This window comes from Falco rusticolus, chromosome Z (genome assembly GCF_015220075.1).
Source record: "Falco rusticolus isolate bFalRus1 chromosome Z, bFalRus1.pri, whole genome shotgun sequence".
Taxonomy (NCBI): Eukaryota; Metazoa; Chordata; class Aves; order Falconiformes; family Falconidae; genus Falco; species Falco rusticolus.
In genome coordinates, this window is record NC_051210.1 from 24,340,121 (window position 1) to 24,361,980 (window position 21,860).

General features: G+C 40.6%; 1 protein-coding gene across 1 annotated transcript; it reads right to left on the minus strand.

Moving 5' to 3' along the window:
- Nucleotides 1–3,804: 3,804 nt before the first annotated feature.
- On the minus strand, nt 3,805–19,044 carry SLC25A46 (solute carrier family 25 member 46). Its single transcript, XM_037373700.1, has 8 exons — nt 18,686–19,044; nt 16,695–16,737; nt 14,146–14,203; nt 13,559–13,636; nt 12,752–12,852; nt 9,730–9,786; nt 9,208–9,265; nt 3,805–6,047 (listed from the first exon to the last, which is right to left on the minus strand). Exons 1-8 carry the CDS (start codon nt 18,936–18,938, stop codon nt 5,469–5,471), a joined length of 1,227 nt encoding a protein of 408 aa, XP_037229597.1. The 5' UTR covers nt 18,939–19,044; the 3' UTR covers nt 3,805–5,468.
- Between the last annotated feature and the right edge of the window lie 2,816 nt (nt 19,045–21,860).

The window sequence follows — 21,860 nt, forward strand, 5'->3', positions numbered from 1 at the left end:
ACATGCAGTTATTTTCCCTTTTATGGAGTAATTGGGACCACTTTTCAACCTCAGTCTGCTTATGAAGATTGAAGAGCATTATGTTGAGGAAATTCTGTTCTTAGCATTTATCAGACAAAAAAGTACTAGAGAGAAAAACACACAGATGAGTTTCTACAGGATACATTGATTGTTGAATCAATGAAATTTGACAGCAAAAGAGGACACAACACATTAATTCTCTTGGTAAAACCAGTCTTTATAAATGCGATGAGTATCTGCTTTTTGTTAAATAAAGTTGTATTAGGCCAAAGTGAATGTAATTTAGTACATTTCAAAGCATGTCAGAATCATTATGCAAGTTACCTGCATCACAGCAGCCTTTGTGCCAGTATTTTCTTCCCTTGCAATGGAAAGAAGAAAAACCCCAAACCACCCCAAACCTTGAAATAAAACACTGTAGGCATTTTTAAGCTACTGAAACACATGTAGCTACATAAGAAGTCTCCTTCCCTCTACTGTGCTCAAATAGCTGTTAAAGTGACGTGTACCTCCTTGTCAAGGCGCTCATGTGGGTAAGCACATACTTAGTTTCAAGAATCCTCTTTCCCATTGCCTTCATTTGTGTTTTTCCTTCTGCCTCATTTTATATACATAAAGTTAGGCCATGGGTAGCATTTCGAAAATACCGCCTGTGCTTGCACTTCTCAACAGGTTTAGAGTGACAATCTGTACCTTTAGAGACCATAAAACACATCAGTGGTCTGTATGGACAGGGGAAACGTCACACCCATTTTGAGGAGTACTGAATAGCGCTGGTACCGGCTAGGAGCTGGGAATCAAGGCAACTGTGCCTGTTGGTGCTTATTCCTACACAATGTGCTTGAAGGCTAATACTACATACATAAATTCAGGATTCCGTTTCAGGGATCGGAAACTTCAGTGATTTACACTCACTGTTGAAGGAAAAGGAAATCTACTGTTTTTCTTTCCTGAAGGTACCCTAAAATCAAGGATCAGGAACACCAATGTATAAGCCTTTTGCCCATGGACAGACTCAGTTTGGGCAAAGACACGAATCACCTATGCAGAACGGAGTCAAGTCCTGAGCAACAAGTCCTTTTGTTCTGGACTTGCCTTCATGCCAAGCTTAGGGCTGTGAAATAAAAGCAAGACTCAAAATTTCAGGTAACAGCTGAACGATCCCTTCTGATTTCATTACTTAGGTGGGCACAAGTCACATTCTGTCCCTACACTTTGAAAACAAGAGGAGTGATAAAATACCTCACCCAAATCAAGCTGCCACAGGCAATGCGTACTGCTGCCAACTCATCAGCAGTCTCAGTAACAAAAATAAGCAACTCTGTAACTGCAGTATTACACTGCTGTATGATGCTATTTACATCTGTTGAAAGGGTGCCTCGATTTGAAGGGAAGATGTAGGTGGCTTTTCCCCCCCCCCTATTGAAAAAGCTGAAAGAATAACCGGCTTTTTGGTTGCGTTAGTTTCAAATATCATGGGAAAAAAAGGGTACGTTTGGCTTCAAATATTTTGTGATTTTAACTTATCTTTAAAAACACCTTTTGAAAGATAAAGGCAGAAATAGGCTTGCAAACGAAACCCTTCATAAAAACTAACATTTGGACATTTCTACTTGATTTTATTGATTTGTTGCAACTGAGAACATTAATTGCTGACTTCCATTTATCTGTATTTTTGGGCAATTTCAACATTCCATTTTCAGCATTGCTTCTTTCCCACCCTCAAATTCTGTTCACAATTTGACAAACTGTCTGTGGAGAGGCTGGAGTGCTGAAAGTAAAAAGCAAATTATCTTTGCTCCATTAAGAAAAAATCGAAAATACGGTTTTATCCAACTCCTTAAAATCAGATACGCTTTTAAAACAGTTGCCACCAGTTCTTGATTAAATAACGAACTTACCTTCTTCTGCCTGTTTGAGATAGGTATTATGTGTTCTAAACCAAAATTAGAGAAATGGTTTATTCACATTTTTCTACCACCTCTCTTCCCATACAGGTGAGGGAATGCTGCTGCTATACACTGCTCTCAAATCTCTTAGCAACAGCCATTTAGTAGAAAAACTTAGTGTGTGACCTCTTCTCCTTGGATACCGTTGAAAGGGTTAGTAGCGTGACAGTGACCCCTGCTAGCCCTGAATTATACCAACAAAAATCTTAAGAGCACAGCAAGAACTTGTATATCAGAGCAGACAGGCCTCACGTCATGTGCACCGTGTTTGTAGCTGAAGGCATGTATCCAGCTGATCTCAGGTGAAACAAGCAGCAGGAAGGACACTAGCTTCCACAGTTGCTTCCAACCTCCTCCTAAATTCAGAAGAGCTAAGCATGTAATTTGATATTGCGTCTCATGCATTCTGCGTCAATCTGTAAAACAGACTGCACATCTGAAGCATTACAGACAGGACCCAGAGCCAGATCAGCTCACGTGTGCCCCAAAGTAAATCTGCTAAAAGGAACGAACGTGCCTGCAACCTTGTTGAAGAGTTCAGTACTCACACCGACACTACATCTAAAAGCTGTATTTTAACACAACCAAGGGTCAAGCCTGATCTGTAAGGCAGTCTCTGAAACAGCACACACAGATGATTGCAATGGTTTCCAGCAGGCCTAGATCTCAAAGTTTCCTGCCCGGTCTGTTGCCAGTTACCGTACATCAAGGGTTTCCTTTTAAGAGGCGTGGGTAAAAAGCCAAGTAATTCTTCACCAGATGGCTACGTTACACTGAATGTCTGTCTTCAGTAACATTTATCTTCTTGAAATCGGCTCTCACCAATGAAAAATGTGTCAGAAAAATGATGTACTAATACATAATTAAGGTTGTACCAGGAAGAACAGGGTGCATAAGATTTTTTCATATTCCAGAAAATTAGAAACTCTTCTACAGCAATTCAGTGTTTCGTAGTTTTCAGTGGGGCGTCTTGCTAAAGCCACCTATTGATCTCTCATTTGAGCTAAAAATTGGGTAGCTAGAATTATGATCCAAATGAAAAACATAGATAGATTAACAGTACTTATAATTAAGAAGGTTCAAAAAAGATTTTTTTCACCGCACTTTCATTTACATTTTTGCATGGACAAAAATAGCAACAAACCAGAGTGTATTACTTGGAAGGTAAAGCAAGTATACCTGAAGAATCAAAACATGTTCATTCTAACTGATGGGAAGAGGGCCAAAAAAGGAACAGCCCAAAGCAAATGGCTTTTCCACTGCAGAACAGTTGCTGTGCGTTGACAGCATTCTTTCTCACCCCGCTTGAAGTTACAGATCTGAGACTCTGGCATAGACTAGAACTGTAAAACTCTCAGCCACCAAAACAAGAGAGTTTGACGTAAGTTAATACTCTAGCACATTATCTAGTGCAATTCTGAGAACACACTATGTTCCCTCTTGCAGAATATATAAAGGCATGTCCTCCATTTCCATGACAAAATGCCTTCTGTAAAATTTTATTCCTAGAAAAACTGATACATCTGCAAGTGTTGGTTTCCAGCATGGACTTAGTTACTGCTTCAAGGCAGCTGTGATGGAATAGTTGGCTTCAGCTGAATTGAATACCTTTGAAAAGGCTGATTTTATGTATTAAAAGTTGGAATTCAGAACTTCACTGGACAAAGGCCTGCACAATCTGGTCTGAAGTCAATGCTGCCCCTGCTTAGAGCAGGAATTTGGACTAAACAACCTGCCAAGACCCTTTCCAATCTGGATGGTTCTCTGATATGGCTTTCTTCATACTCATAGGAACTTTAAAAATATAAAGCAGGAATAGAATAGCTCACTCAAGTGCTTGCATGTAGTTTAATTCAACATGTTCTTGCAATTAGGAGAGATGGGAAACTTGAAAAAGCCATTCTGAAGTCTACACAATAAAATATAACACACAAATTGAGATTCCTTCACATGCCTCTTCAGTGAATTACTTTGAAATATTTACAGTGAATTCTCATTTTATTTCATTGCTTTCATTCTATACACTGAATTTGCAATTAACAGTATTTCAAAATAAGATCATTTCCCAGGTTCACTATACTTTCCATTTAAACACAACAGCATTTAAAATACATGAGTTAGATTAATAGCAAAGTAGACCTGCAAATGATTTGGAGTCAGAACTTATGAATTGCAACACCTTTTCATTATTTTGCCGTGACTAGTTTCCATAAGCTCTAACTACTATACAATGATTAATGATTGAAATGCACATCAATTTACAGTATTCAAAGATAGACTTGTGACATGGAAATGTGAAGAAGGCAGTAGCCTCTCATATAATTTAAAAGTGATTCTCCACATGCTTGTTTTATTTGCTAAATATCACGACCACCCAGTCCCTGCCCGCCTGCCCCCCCCACCCCTGCCAACTTTCATATTTAGTGATCAAACCAAGGAGGACTAAGTTGTTCAGAATGATCGGAACTCACTTTCAGACTGAAAGTCTTGATTTACTAGGAGAAGAGGAAAAAGATGGTACATTTCAGTAGTTTACTTGCATATAAACAGACTTTACTGTGCTCCACAAAATATCTAATTCAACAGACTTTAAGTGAAGGACATCAGTACTAAACAGTAAGTAGATAGCTGTGTACATATCTCTCATCTAACAAGAGAAACTCTAGAAACAGTCATTTTTTTTATGCTTTCTATACACTTTGAACACTGATACTACACACATTGTAAGATTATTCTACTCTTACACAAAGTAGCAGAATAAAATTAAACCCTGAAGTTATGAGTAGAAAGATGGCTAAAAATGGCACTTACACATGCACACATCAGTTTCTAATTGCTTTATTCACACTTTAATTACTGTAAGCCTTGCAAACAAACTGCAAGACAGCCAAATTTGCATTCCCCAAACTTTTTTATTTTGTACAAAGCAAAAGATTCCTCTTTGTCATCTTCTGCTACACTGCAGCAAAGAAATCTGTGTTACCTGTAAACTACGACATTTATGTCTATTTCAGTTACTTTTACAGTTTCTATTTTGCTCACAGCTTCATTAACTGCGAATTTCAAAACGATTTGAAAAGACCAGTAAACCTATCAGTCTCCCACTTGCATGTTCTTACAGCTCATGAAAATTCCTTTCAACTGGCTACCAGTCCAAATTAAATATCATATGTGATGTTCACAAAGCAGATACTAAGAATTCATACCCGTTAAGTCAGAGGAAAGGTAAATCCTCACTCCAACCACATCTGAAATCCAACTCTCTTCTGTATGACTGCACAGTAAATACTCAATTTGTGCCTGTAATTTTAAATTTAAACAGTACTTTTTATTAATTACACTTAGGAATCTATATCCCCATTTTTAAAAGAAGTTCTTTTACAGCGTAAGGAGAATCCAGTGCGGATTCTTAGAACTTCATTTTCCTAAGCCATTTTAAACAATAATTAGGTTAGTAGGTCAATCATGTTCACTGTGCTAAATCCACAGCTGAACAGATTAGGAAACATTTTGAAGCAGTGTTGAGTAAATGATTTTGGTAAGCTGTAAAACTGCCACATGCAAAGTATACTGCACTATAACAGCTCCAAATCCTTTATAAAACCCTAGCATCCCTTCTTCTCGTTTTATAGTATTTATGCAGTCTCTCATTCCCTCATACTGAGTATTGATCGGAAGCACTTCATAGCCAAGGTCTGTATTGTCAATTATTGTGCGTGTCCCCTGAATATGAAGGCGGTGTAAAACTGTCTCCAGTGGGTAAAGCATGACATCAGCACAAAGGCTAGCAGCAAAGCTAGCAATAAGTTCTGGAAAATATGCATCCAGCATGCTCTGCACAGAAGTAGAGCTCTCAGCTGGAAGGTTGTGGGAATCATCCTTTCTTAGAACAAACAAAACAAGCTTCTGGACGATGGAACTGATGACATAGTGAAGAACTCCATGTAGAGCAGTTGGAAGAGTTAAGACCATCAGAGGAAGGAGACGCTTGCTGTGGGGTACTCCCATGCCTACCACTCTGCCGATGCCTTCTTTCACACAGTCCAGGATGCCAGGGTTATCTCGAATTATTTCGCTCTACAAGCACAAAGGAATAGTTACGCTTGTGCTGCCCGTTTCATAACCATGCTGACATCCACTTCCACACTTCATCGCTACTGAACTTTGTAAGAGAGTTAAACATTTGCATGCTATTGTATCTGCATGGCTATACTGATACAAATTCTTTGCTCTAACACTCTTGATAGCATTCAAGTAAACTCCTTCTAAAAAATGAGCCCATCTTGAAGAGTCTTTGTTTAATCTACATTCCAGTTATTTGTGTTGCTACCAAAGAAAGTAAATTCTCAGCCTACGGCTGTGAAGTATCAGTCTGCAAAACAGTCATGTACTGAAAACGCCCACTTCTGGAGCAAAATGCTTAACTATTTATCTAATTTAAAAGTCCTTTTCCTTAAGGACTATAACTCTCACCTTTGAACTTAAATTTGCATAATAAAGATTTCAATAATTGAAGCGGAGTTGAAAGATCATTTTTAGTATCAGTTTAAGTCACCTCTGAACATTTCCATTCCATTAATTCCATCTAAAATAGCACTATTTACCCATGCTGCCTCTTTAGAAATAAGATAATTACTTTGTTCATGTAGTGAAAATAAAGAATTCACTTAGTAATCATTTACTCCATTATACTCCACCTATGACCACACGTTTAAGCTAAAGATACTACTTCCCCTTCCAATGCTTATACAAACTCAGTGTTTTATCATTACTGTTACATCCAAAATTCAGGACTTGGGAGTTCTTTTCAATGCACAAGTCTCTAAGTTCATGTTGGCTGTCTGCTGACCTCATGCCAGGATAAACCACAAAACCATTCCCCAGTACTCTGGGGAAAGACTAACAGCCTACAAAGCCTTCATGGTCAGTCTGCGCAGAAGAGAAACTAATTCAAACACTTCAGAATATAATGTGGTTATAGACTTTAAGTACAAGTAAGGTAAGCATCATAACCCCCACTGAACCGTCTTTTCCCCCAGATCATTACTAGTCACTGCACTTCAACACCGTGCTTGCTTTTGTCAAACACGCCACCATGTGGTTTGGAACATTAAAGACAAAACCAGTAATGTGACAGCTAAAAATTTCTACTATTTACAGTTATTTTGATGAAATATATTTACTTGGAGAACCGTGTAAAACTAATACTGTTGAACAGTAATATTTATCAGAATTAAGACAATCAAAGTTAATATAAAACTGTTAGTTACAAATCCCACTATCTTTATAACTTTTAAAAATTTATAACTTTTATAGTTCATTATTGGTCATTGTCCTCTTGCAGCTTAATGTAAACCTCGTAAGCTAAGTTGCCACCCTGCACTGATTAACACAGTACAAATAAAATCTTCACAAATTCTGTCATTTACCTCCGTTGTGTCTCTAGTAAGAAAGCTCATGATGTTTCCAGGAACTGAAGAATGTATTTTATACAGCACATATACACCTGTTTAGTAAAATACCTGCACACAGCTGAATCTACTAAGCCTAAAGCCCTCAGATCTCAGTGGAATTATTTTCATAAGCAATGCCTTATAGATCACCTGTCCAAAGGTTTGGGGGAGATGCCGTTTTGTCTTTTTGATTGTTTTCCTATTAAGCTGCTTTCTAGCAAAGAAACTTTATTACTTATTTTGCAAACAGAAGACAGGCTCTAAGTCATGCTCTCTTTTATCATTTATTGTTAATTATGTTCCTCATGTCCAACAACATAGATAACATCCTTTCAGACAACAATATAAGCAGTAAGATACCTGAATATAGCATTTTATTCTGTAGCCTGCTATGAACCAAGAAACATGAACAGTGTTCTACTTGTTTCTAGTTGCAGGATTATGGCATGCTCAGGGTAAAGATGCTTCCCAGGACATAGAAAAGTTTCCTAGGTCACCTTCCCAGCATGAGGCCACTTCAACCTTCCCAAGGTTTCCACAGACTCACAGATCCACTCAGGCTGGATTTATGGAAAACTACTTTCAAAATAATTCAACAGGAGAGAGAAATAGGGCTTCTTACATACAGAGTAACTTTAGAGAATGTGAGTTTGTTACTGGGATTCTATCAGCATGCCTCCATGCATACACACTTAATCTCACCTGTCCTGTTAACTCATAACGTGGCCAGATCAGACAGAACAGCCTCTTCCTAGTACCTTCTGGCTCCTTTAAATTTGGATTCTCTGCACAGAGCAGAATCCTGTCCTTTAAGAGTACCAGCCTCTAAAGTTCACGTTGAAACTAAGAACTGTAGAAGTCTTGTCTGCCTCTTCTCCATAGAAAAAGTGCCATTTTGTAGACATACACCAGCAGCTGAACTGTAGGTTTGAACAGCTGTATCTAAATCAGTTTTGACCATACTTACAACTTGCCTATGCTATGAATGAAAATTACTGTTTTGATGACTGAATGACATGACAGTGACTATCCTGCACCACCCTCCACATGAAAGATCACTTTACAGTGTGTTCCATTAGCTGCACAAAGATACCATCGTGTTAATTACGAGCAATTCATTATACAGTGATCGCTGGAAGAATTACCCTGGACCACTGCTGCATAGCTAAATCCTGTCTCTTTCTGGAGAAAGAGATACAACAACTCACTGAAAGGCAGTCTGCAATACTATGGGTTACTCTGTGCAGTTACAGAACAAGTTAAGCAGTATCCTAAGTGACCGGTCCAGATATTTATTGATATGGTTAAGGAAAAGCTAAATGAAAATTTAAAAGCAAAAACCTAACTGAATGAAAGGAGTCCTGAAATAGTAGAGTTCACTCTTTTAACAAAACAAAGCTGATTTCCTAGAAAAGCTTTATAGTTATAGGGAAAGGGTCACCGCAACAACTTGCGGAGCAAAAATCTTTCACATGAGGAAAAACTTCTTTACCGTTTGTCTGCTAGAACTAGATGTAACTTGCCCTTATATCATAGACAATATATTCCAACTATCTGTATTAAATGTTCTAATTCTAGATTTAGACTTAAGATAGTACAACTAATATGCCCATCATGATAAATGATTTTTATCTCCATTAGTAAGTCATACAGCCTCAAGCAAAACAAACACAACCATCCCAACATAAACCTGAATCCAAAGCCTGCCTCAGCTCTCCACATAATCTAGTCTATAAAGAGACTAATAGTATGTTTCAAAATGTTGCAAATATATGTAAAGTTACCTGTACAGTTTCAATCAGGCTCGCAGAATAAAAAGGCATTGCTACCACATGTGTTAAACTGTGGAAATGAAAAAGATAAGAATTAAGGTAATGACAATACTATAATTCTAGCCAAATATGCACCTGAAAGTTGATAAAGTTATCTACCAAGTCAAGCCTGAGAGAAAATTAACAACTGTAACTTCAATTATTAAAATGCACGAGTTGAGATAAATTTCAGTCTAAAGTTATGTTAAATTCCATTTCTATGTGACCAGACTTATTCAGGTCTCCCAAATATAATAATGTAATTACCAAAAGAATCTAATCTTTTAAATCACTCAGGTTCCATACAAACATATGGATCTAATAAAATAATCTGTGAAAGTGATTTATATAATCAAGATTCTTAAAAAAAAAATAAATTTGAAAATTACTATTAGCAACTTGTCAAGTAACCACAGCTGCAGATGAAGCTAATATACATTTAGTAGTTAGTGTTTAGAAAATAAGATGTAAGGTAATAAAACATGTTATACTTACCCTTTGAGTAGGAGGTGTCCACCTATCTGCCTGAGGTTCCATTTATGTGAAAGCTCCCTAAAAAGAAAAGTATTTACCTTAATATACATAAGAACACGTTATTCTCAAGCATTTCTTCCATGGGTGTCAACATGCAGTTTTCATATTGGTGTTCTACTATCAGTTTATGTTGTAGGATTTCCCATATTGAAAGACATCCGCAACACATTTCATAAATTATGCTTAACTTTTACAAGTTATTTGGGCCTGTTAGATATTCTAGCAAAAAAACCTTTCAAATTATTAAAAAGGTGTCTGTAGCTCTCACTGTAACTAGTGGCTTTAGTGTTTTGCATGTATTTTGCATCCTTACATACCAACTCTTAAAGCCATTTTCACAGAGTATTAGATTATTTTAGTTTGATCATGCATTTTCTGTTCTTTGAGGTTATGCTCACCCAGTTGTTTCATTCATGAAATCCTAAATCACATTCTGACGCAGTTAGACAACACCAAACCAAGTACAGTATGTCAGACTAGAAGCTGTGTAGTAATTCTGTACAGACTTAGCTCAAGTCTTTTGGCATATTCTGGTACAACAAAAGAAAGCCTGTGTGTTTAACACAAAGGTGACTTCAATAAAATCCCCTTAAAGTAGTATTTTCTATTTACACACGTCAAATATGGACCGTACACGTTAAACTACATTCCATTTGACAGAAAACTTAATCCCACCTAGCTCAACGTAACATTCAAATGCCAAATGTATACGTTTGGCATACGTTTGGTAAATACTGTAGCTATGAGGTAAAGATATTTGTCTGAAATGTTTGACACACTAAATTATGCGTTTTTAATAACAAGCTATAAAGTGTTCAGCTTCAATTCTTGTCCAGGAACCACACTCACCCACTGCCTGTAGTTACAACTCTAATCCAAGAAAGGAAACTCTAAAGAATTGTGTGTTACTAGTAGCTATCACTTTCCTAAATACATGTCAGCTACTAAAGAGGAAGGGAAGATCATTTACTATTATGTACTTCAGACACTTGCATCACATCCACTGAGCCGTAATACTACAAAGATGTGGAAAATGAAGGCAGCCAAACTAATGCATGAAAGCCTAAACAGTCAATCCACTAGCTATAACTATTGCTGAAGTGGAAGAACAATTACGGAATGAGTTTAAGAACCACACCAACTTGCCTGTTAACAAAGCTGTTAACACGCATTTATGGGCTCCTCTCTTAAAACACAGGGATTCTTTTATGGTATTATGATACAGAACTGGAATTGACATCTCACTTCCTTGCGTCCTTTGGAGCTTGATAAAGTAGTTAAATAAGCTTTTAAATCAGATTTGCTGGCACTGCTGCTATGAGCAGTAACTTTCAGCTCCCTGTGTGCATGCTACCATTAAAAAGGGAGAGCACCCAGTAGAAAACTGCAAGGGGTGGTGCACATACAAGACAACCATTTCAGTCAGATCACTTCCCCAGTCTAGTTTGCTTTGTGACTGCTCACATACTGCACTGGAAGAAGGATGAAGGTATCACTGAGGAAGGAATGACCAGGTACCAGCAGAAAGGATTGCTTCTTTTGGCAGCAGCACTAGCTTACTTTTCCAGCTACTGAACAACTGGCCCACAAGAAAAATCTCCTTGCTCACACTGGACAGAAATCAGAACTATGAAAATACAAGCAGTGTATCACATCTCATGAGCTTAAGCATCTCCTAGAGGAGTATTTAAAAACAAGAACAAGTCGCACCTGGAGGAAAGTGTATGCCTGGGAATTTCAGTTACGTATGACAGACAGCAGACCAAAAAGCTTAAATACGCGCTCAACACAATGTAAGCATGAAATGCTTTTGCTAATCGTTTTGACAAATGCCTGAACCTGCAAAGACTTACTTTTATTAGTATGCACACATGCGTCATAATAGTAGCTTGTTTCAGCCTGCCTACATTTCTTATCTTCAAAACTAGGTCAGTTTCCATGTCCCTCAAGTACGTAGTCTGTCCACACATTAAAACCAGGCACTTGTCTCTTCTGAAACTAATATTAACATCAAACCACTGGTCCATTCAAACATAGCAAGCCTTAAATCCAAGACTGCCTCCCTAATATATTTTCCAAGCTAAATTTTTATTGTTTCACTGGTGCTTCAGTGTGCACCCTGCAACTGTCTGCTATCTTTTCATAACTTTTGAATCTCAGTCTTCTTGCATTTCACTGTAAGTTTTAGTTACTTTACGTAATAAACTTTCTCACACAACCCACTTACTCTTAAAACACCTGTAACAAAACTAACAATATATATTACTACAGTTGTCAGCCCTTACTGTTAGATCTGGACCATTATAAAATAAAACACTGATAAAAAGTCTCCAGACAAAAATTCTTAATCAGACTTGTATCTCAAAGCAGAAAGACATCACAATGTTTTACCACAATCCTGGCGTAAAAGTTCAGCATAAGAAGTAGTCAGAGTCACAAATCAAAATAAAAGATAGGCATAGTGAAGTAGAATGGTGAATATCTCTTTAAATGAAGTCACTCATTTTTAGTTTTAATTGCTTCATTATGAGAATACTGAACAAAGTACATGTAGTTGTTGGTAAAGGAGGACAGAAGACAAAGCTGACAGCCACATAGACTCTTATTTACCATGTCTTCTCATTTACTAATGCAGGCCATTCTGTTCTCTCACCTACCAAAGACAGTGAAATGTTCAGCAGGATGTCAGTGCTGGCTCATTAGCTGTATAAGTTTTCTGTATTTAGATTAATGAAACTAGGACTTCTTACTTTGGACTTACAAACCAAAATACAAAAAGAAATTTATGAATTGTTTTATTACAGTATGATTATACTGAAAGCCAATTTGCTGCATTATTTCTACACTCAGAGCAGCAGGCAGACATACCAAACACACAAAGCTCCCAGAAAAGTCTCTCACTATTGACTAATTACAAGTGCTGTGCTGAAAGCACTTATTCAGTGTCTGACTGTTAGAAGCAGTAAAAAAACCGCTGTGGTACCTTGGCAAAGGTGTGAATTCACTGATAATGCCTTCTGTTCCCAGGGATATGCCCTGAACAATGAAAGTGCTGCCCATTCCTTTCCAGAGAGCTCTTGGACCCTGTGTTTTGAAATACAGAACATATTCTGATTTAGGCAACATAAAAATCAAAACTCTTTTAATCTCACTAATTTTTATAAAATTTCAGCAATTTCAGACCACAAAGGGCTACAATTCTACTACTGAACTTCACTGTCACCAAATTCAGGGGAAAAATAACTTCAACTCTGAAAAAAATTTTTTGTTCTTCAATAATTCCAAGCAGTTGTCAACAATTTTGCAGGCATCTCTCTCACTGTCAACACTGTACTATAAACTTAACACCATTTTCTATGGACAACTTGAGATGTTAAAGCATATCCATAAGAAATCCAGAAAATCTTTTTTTTACTGTCTTCTGATCTGAGTTTCAGGACTGCTATTCCCATGCAAACAGGAAATTCACACAATACTGTCTTTGTAAGTAGTCATTTGGATAATCTCTTTATCCATATAAGGATTAGTTATTTTTTAGAATCCTAATTAAAAAAAAAATAGTTTCAGGGACTTTCTGTTTTCCAACATATGCAAGTCTTCCCCACTAAATACTACTTTAAAAAAAAATATTTATCATTACCTTCCTGAAAAATTTCTGCAACTATAAAAACAGCAAACCCTTACAATGGCCATGTTCTTAACCACCAATTACATAAAGAGTTAAAGATGTCAAGGCACATATGCGCTATCGTCTCCACTGCTCAGATACAGCCTGACACCAAATACTGACCTGTGTCTTATTGATGCTGTACATAATATTCACAATAGTAAATGGAGTGAGATGATAATTCCGAGCATGATAGTTAACCTGTTAAAAATATAAATAATGGCAGTTTTATAAACACGCTTGCAGATGTTAGAACTCTAAAGGAAAAAGTACTTCCGAAATAAGGATTTTATTCCTGTAAAGGTCAGCTAAAGTGACCAAAATACGAGTAAGTGGTCACTGACATTTCGGGAAACACAGGCACAACTTTTAAGTATTTGTATGTTGAAAATGTGAACGGTAAAGCAAGGTTATACCAGAAAATATTGGAAACAAAGCATCCTGCTTGTAAATGAGGATCTGGAAGTTGCTCTGAAGACACTCCCTTGTTGTAATTCATTTTCCACTGCCCAAACGAAAATGAGTAAGAATGTTCAAGGTAAGTTAAAATTTTGGAATGGAAAACGTGTATTATACAAATGAAAACACGTTAATGTAGCAGTGTCTCCCTAGGAACTGTGAAGCTTTCTTATACTCTACAGAGTATGAAAACACAGAAACATCACAGTATACAGGAGCTCTGACTAGAAGAGGTAATATAAAAGACGTACCTGACACTGACGACGTAGAACAATGCAAGGATGGGCCAACACATTTTCTGTAAATAGGCTTTAAAAGAAAAGTGTATTTAAAGCATGGGAAGCCCCCACAAATTTATTAGAAAAGGCTTGTTACTTTTCTCTAACAACTTAGATCAGAATTTGAAAAACCTATACATTATCTAGTGAATTAACGAGGCATTTTGGATGGCTACCTGATAGCCTGCCAATACTATAAAAGAAAAAGTAATAAAAAACCTGACACATACATTCACTACAAGAAAGCCCACTTACATATATATCGCATGTATGTATTTTTATAGGCGAAACAACATACCAAATTTCTTAAAACTTCCCTCCATAAAATATGAGGGAACAAAACAGGCCAGAGCCAGAACTATGAAATTATTTGTTTCCAGGTTTATGTTAATTCTGTGTAGCACGCTATCAATCAACATGAAGCCTTAGCGGGACCAGAGGATCGGTGCTAACAGCTGACATTTTTTTTTCACCAGAGAATGCTACTGCCCCAAACCAACACTCCCTCCACCCCCAGAAATGCTATTTCAACCAAACCTTCACAGGAAAGTTCTCTCAGTTCTAAAGTGGGATTCCTGGTCACAATCACACAGAGAAACTTCATCTCCAAAGTGCCTGAGTGATCAGTGTACTTACCTGTACTCAGTTCAAACCTGAGATACGGATTAGAAAAGCAAAACCTCCAGGCTTTGTCTAAGCATCCCAAGTAACAGCTTTGACCACCAATGTACAGGATCATCTGGGGTAGGTCTCTTACGGGGATTTTACTCTGGATAATTAAGTACTGACTGGCAGAGAAAAGTACTGAGCCTGCAGGTTCATAACTAACTAATTAGTAGTTTGCCACTACCAAGAGAGGTGAAACTACCCCTGTATTCCAGCTACTGTCTATTAAGCCGTCCGGGTAGCCAACTCAACTAACCGCACAAAACCTAACCTTTTCTTTTGAGCATTTCCTACAAGATTTCTGACTCAATCTGGTACAAATCCAGAAGCAGAGAGAATTTCTCTCAGCAGTGATACAATGTTCATCAGCTCACTTTCCCAAAACCACACATTTTAGTCTTAGTGACCATGGTGCTTCAGGATGTGGAAAACTTTGATAACTAAATCAAAGCATATAGTTCAAAAGGAAGACTGAGCCATGCTAACATCTCTCTGCTCCTGAAGGAGATCAGCATGTTCATTAACTCCCCAAAATGGTCATTCCTAGTTCTTCTTTATCCCTTCCCTCTCTAATCCAGTTAGCTGGCATCTGCTGGCTTTCACAGTCAGTCAGCTCCCAGGTAAATCAACCTAACTGAAAAGGCAAAAATAATCTAGCTCTTCAATTGACTTGGTCTTCTGTTTTTAGTGAGTCAAACTGGTTAAAAGAGATTCTGATGGGCATCAAGGGTGATAACAATGGTGTAAGGAGCAGGACAGGCTGCAGGTCAAGTAAAAGCCCCTCCTCTTTAAGTAGAAATACACTGTAAGAACCTCAACTGATACAGCTTGCCATGTTGGTCTAACTGGGTGACACAAGTACTCATGTACTGAAGAGAACTGCATTTTTCTCTGAGAAGTATCACATTCAGGTCAACAAACAGTAAAACGTTTTTTAGTCCTAAAGCTTTCAAGACAAAAAACCCCACCTCCCACTATTTCCCAAGTTGCATCAGTGCAGTGACTGAGAAAAACCTGACCAGGTGAGTGTGACTGAGTAGGCATCCCACCAAAAAAATCCTAAGCTTATCATGATCCTTACACTTGACAATTTAAGCTCTGAAAATATGGTTAAACATGTTAAAATCTACCACTTTCCCAGAAATACTACCAATAATCAATGTCACCATAATAAAGACTAAAATGGTTATTGGACCACTTGGCTAAGTCAACATTACTGTTTCAGGATACTTTGATAATGTATTTGAAGACATTTTCACATTCTTAGGAAACATTCACATTACCTAAAAACACTGAAAGCAGCAAACGCGATCAGTTTTCTGGTGTTATTTTCAGACTGCTCTGATAGGATGGATATATCCTGGGCATAATGTAACAAAAAAGTGTTTCTTATATTCACTGCCCATTAAGTAATTTTGAGAAACATTTCAGTTAAAGATAATAGAAACCTACATGGATTTCAGGTAGACAGTTTCTAAAGGTATGTCAGCTGTGTAAGTCTACTAGCATAAAAACACAACACAAAAGTGCGCAAAGAATCATAGGAAAGACCTTAAAGACCATTGAGCCTAAATGTTAGCCTAGCACTTGCATGTCCACCACTAAACCACGTCCCTAAATGCAATGTCTACACATACTTCCAGGCACTAAACCACGTCCCTAAATGCAATGTCTACACATACTTCCAGGGATAGTGACTTAACTACTTTCCTGAGCAACCTGTGCCTGTCAGCTCTTCTGGTGAAGGATTTTTCCCCAATATCCAATCTAAACCTCCCCTGGCACAACACAGGCATCATAAAACAACTACAGCTTTACTACTTCATTGTCACTGAAAATTATTATACAACTCTTACCTTGCGAGGCCAATACCAAAGCCTGCAAATCTGTTCAACTGTTCTGAAAAAGAATGGAAACAGATTATACAGCAGCGATAATCACAAAGCGGAAGAAAATGACACGAAGACAATCTGAAAAGCTTAATTTTATATTGTACTTCAGAAAATCACAAGCACTAAACCAGAACGTTTATGGCAAACCTGCAAGAAAGGATATAAAAAATAATTCCCCCAGGAATATTTGCACTTTGGACTGCATTTGATTCTGTACATGCTTCTATAAATAAAATTATTTTTGTCTCAAACAGCTATAGGGACAACAAAAGAGACAAAGTGAACAGTAAAACAGAGTATATCTTAAGATCTAAAAAAATCTAAAACCAACCACTGAAAAAGTTAGCATGCATAACAGTTTGCAATAACTCTGAAACATACATTTAGATATCTGAGGTGAAATTATTTTTAAAAACAACACCAGTAATAAGAGACAAACTTTGGGACAAATAACACACAAAACCACTGATGATGTAACATTTAAGTCAGCTGTTTACCTCCACTCCTTTGCAAAAATCTATTTACTAGAGAACTGTTAAAATCGCAACCACAGTAATGGGTTCAGTTCTCTGTTGTCTGCTACCAGACAGACACTTACACATTGGGAAGCATCAGAAGAGATTTTAAGAAGATTATCAGAACTGTAAAGGCAACTGAAAAATAACGCTCAGCCCTACAATCCACAGGGTGCAAGCAGGCTGTAAGCATGGTTAATGCCAGTAACTTCAGTGGAGCTCTACACACACATGGCAGCCCTCCTAAGAGGAGTATGACTCTCTCCACTTGGAGAGCCTGGACTTAGTGCCCAGTAATAGAGCAACTCCTTGTCAGTTTTCCAAAATTCAGGATCAATATACCCTCCATGAGTAGGTAAGACAAAAAAAAAACCAACAAAAACCCCCAACAAAAAAAGGCAGCAGTCTTCAAGTGTCTGCTTGCGTATTTAAGTTGTGCTTGCACAGATGGAAGTCCAGCTAAGGGTTGCACTCATTGTAAGACCTGAAAAAAACACTGCACTACAGGTTGGAAAAAAAGAAGACTCATCCATTAATACAACTAAATTTTAAATACTTTAGTCTTTCAAAAAGCTTTGCTACTTAAGTGTATACAAACTGCTCCAGAACATTCTTTTTAATTAGTGGCAATGTTCAGTAGTCTAGTTATCAAGTTTCTCTTAATTCACCGCTGGTTCACAGACATAAAATAATACTGTGCTTCTGCGGGTTTCTGCCCAGTTTCCCAGCAATCACTGGAAAAGATTTGAGCACGCTTGCTTTCTCGAATTCTACCAGTTCCATGGCTCCTTCACCATCCTGCAAGCAGGGTGGGGGCGGGGTGGAGTTAATTCAGCAGCTCATACCACACCCCTTGTCAACATAACAATAAAGCTGCCAAAAGACACAAAGTCTGAGACATCAACACTAAGTAACAAAACATACTGTTAAGATCCAAAGGTACTTCCTGCCCTTACAGAAGACTGAGTATTTCTGCAGGGTATGGCTTACGTGGGCAATGGGGAGCTGACCACACGCTGCTTAACTAGAAGCTGCAGGGTGCCTTCTGGCACTCTCAATCGTATTTGCGTGTAACTATGTGGTGCTACACAGCGAAGCGGGTGCTGGAGCGCAACAGGTGGTGGCGCAGGTTCTCTGTCTTCTATCGAACTTTTTTCCTGGCGTTTCGGCATCGGCAGCCCGCGGCTGCAACGCCCCTCCGGGCCCGGCGCGGTGGCGATCAGCGCCGGCAGACCCGAGCGGCGCTGGCACGGGCGCGGCCAGGCCGCGGCACAGCCCACGGCCGCCACCTGCGCGCCCTCGCCCGCCTCGGCGGGTCCCCGCTAACCGGCCGCCGCGGCGCCGCCCGGGGAGAGCGTGGCGGGAGACAAGCGAGGGACAGGCGGAACGGCGAGAAGGCGGCTCCCCCGCCGGGCCGGGCCAGGCCGGGCCCTCCCTTACCGGCGCCGGGGCCGCCCGCCCCGAAGTTGGGCTCCTCGTTGAAGCCGGCGGCCCCCAGGGGTGTCCCCGCCCCGTACGGCGGCGTCTTCTCCCCCCAGTACAGGTTGCGGCTGCCGGGGATGTCGGGCGGGCTGGTCACCCAGTGGCCCAGCTCCGAAGCGCTGCCAAAGGGCCTGGCGCCGGGGCCCGGCTCCTCCCGGCCGCCCCCGCGGTAGCCCAGGCCGTCGAAGCCCTCGGGGCGCCGCGGGTGCATGGCAGGAAGAAGGCGGGGGGTGGGGGGGAGGGACGGAGCGAGGGGGCCGCGCACAGGCCGGCACCGGCGACAACGGCGTCCACACCCCACCGCCACTTCCGGCTGCGGAACGGAGCCACACCTCCCTATGGCCGGGCTCGTAGGCCACGTGACCGCGAAAAAGGCGGGGCCGGCAGCCGCTGGGCCAATAGAGCCTCTCCTGCCCGGCGCGAGGAGGAAAGGGTTGGGCAGTGGGGTCAGCGGGGAAGGACGCCGCGTGGGACGGCGGCCGAGGGTGGGCGAGTGCGCCCCCTGCCGTTGCGGCGGGCCGGACCGGGGAGGAGGCTCTCTCCGTGGCCCTGGGCCCGGCCTAACATTTTTGGCGGGCGGAAGAGAGCGAGCCCTGGCGCGCTCCTGGCATGCAGGGCAGCTGTCTGCTAGCACGGCCCCCGGCCCGTTACCCTGGTGAACTCTCACTGCCCCACCGGGCAGGCAGGGCGGCAGGGCTTAGAGAGCGGGGTCCGCCTGGCTTAACCCCGCCGCTCCTCCTGCCTGCACTTCCCTTCCTCCCCTTGGTCTCTCTCCCCTGAAGCGCTGGCACCTCCCGGCTGAGGAGGAACAGGCAGGATCGCCAGCGGCACCCTCAGCCCACCAGAGCGGTGCCGAGTGAGGCAATCCGTGCCTGACACCGGCTGAACACCTTCCCCGCGGGCCTGGTGCTCTCTGAGCTCCTCCCGCCCTGAGAAGCCCACCAAGGCCTCCCACAACCAGGTCTTGGCCTGACGCACGGCCTTTCCCTCTTTTGTACACAAAGTTAAGCCAGCGTCAGCCCGTTCTGGGCTCATATCGCACATGCGGCAGGAGTCTGCTACTGCTTTGTGCTTTCCCGTCATTGCGGCCCCTTCCGCCTCGCACAGTGTGCTTGGGGGGTGGTGTCTTCTTCTGCCTTTAAATGCCGGCTTTGTATTGCCAGTAGAGCTTGTTGCAAAAGGATTAGTTAGGTCAGGTTGCTGAAAGAATCATCACTGAAGAGTTTAAGTGAAAAAGGTTTAATATAACTATATGGAAATGCAACGACATAAGATGCAATGTCAGGGTTCGGTTTATTACATACTACATGGAATAGATGCACAGAGATAGATCAAGTTGAAATCGGGTGAGAATAGAGTTGGAAACAGTTATAAAGATCAAAGGTATGAAAGGGTAAAGGAGATTCTCTCATTGAGTCATGAGTTTTATGGTAGACCCCTTTGCTTTCTGAACTGTCACAGAGTTTAGGTGCAGCTGGATCTATTCCTAGCCTCAGACCTGGACAATGGATTAGATCTAAAGCCATGGACAGGTGTGGGGGGAGAGGGTAAGAAAAAGTTTATTCACAGTTCAGAAGGTTTTAGCAGCAAATCGATTTGTTTAAAATAAAAAAATTACATGATTAACCTAACTATTTCAAGCTTGCAATATATATTACAGCAAAGGTGTATACCTACTAGAAGTTTGCTCTTGAGTTGAGTGCAATACTCACATTAGATGCCTTTGCATTCTCAACAGGTGAAGGGTTGAGCCTTGAGGAGAACGGGTATCAGCCAGGTCCCGTCACTGACTTTCCATGACGGTCCCACTAGTATTACAGACTTGGTGGTTTGTGAGCTCTGAGCGACATACCACTCAGAGGGAGATGCTGGTTGCAGCCCACTGCGGTCCAGGAAAGGTCAAAGGGTCTCATTTAGGACCACTGTTTATAAGGCTGTGAAATGACTGGCTTTAGTCGTCAGCAAATTTCCATCCCAACCATAACCTAAGTTGGTAATTTTCTCAAAAATTCCAGGAGCAATGTGTTGTTCCACTTGTTTACCACTCAGGCTATGATCCAGCAGGAACATTCTGGGGTTGTCGGAGAAAAACTGGTTGTTTCCATTCTTATTCCTTGCTTTCACCAGTCTGCAGGAGCTCCAGCACAGGCAGTGCCATTCTCTGCCTCAGTCAGTTAAGAGTTACTGGTACAGTCCAGGGGTGCCTGACTGCCCAATTCATTACTCAAGGCACTGAGATCTAGCCAGCAGCTTCCAAGGTCGTAGAACAGCCCAGAGGAGGGGGAGAAGTGCACCACCACAGAGCTTCAGGTGTTTTCCAGTAACTAGGTATGGAGCAGGCATCCATGTCTGACATGGGAAGAACAGAGCCCCAGGGAGCAACAGCACTTTTGTCCCACAGTAAGACAAAGCCCACATGGAGCCTCCTTCTCTCTACCACCATTTTTAATGGGCCACAACATTTTCCTTGTTAATGTAAAGTCTGCTTGGAACATTGTGTTCTAGTGCTGTAATCTCAAAAATATGGGCAGAAGAACCAGCCACCTCTGGAGGCAGGGGCCAAAACAATGAAGCTTTTTTTTGGGGTAAACATAATTATCTGTATTAAAACCAACCAGGTTACTTTTGTTTCTGATACAGGTTCAGTCTGGATCAGGTCAATAAATACTTGAATATACATGTCCTTAAGGACATGTGGTGATCTGATCATGCAGTCCTACACATGAATGCGATGGCTCTGGATATTACAGGAATAAGGGATTTGAAAGTAATTGCTGCCCAGTAAAGAGCAGAGTAACACAGCCTGCAGCAGGAAGGTGACAGCATGAACATTGAAAATCTCTTGCACATGGAAATAAAGGTACAACATAGCTCTAAACTTGTTTGTTACATACATTTAGTCCCCTATAAGCTGTGCAAATCATAGAATCATAGAATAGTTTGAGCTGGAAGAGACCTTTAAAAGCCATCTAGTCTGCCCCCCCCCCTGCAATGACTGGGGACACCTTCAACAAGATCAGGTTGCTCAAAGCCCCATCCAACATGATCTTGAATGTGTCCGGGGGTGGGGTATCTACCACTTCTCTGGGCAATCTGTTCCAGTGTTACCCCACCCTCATTGTAAAAATTGTCT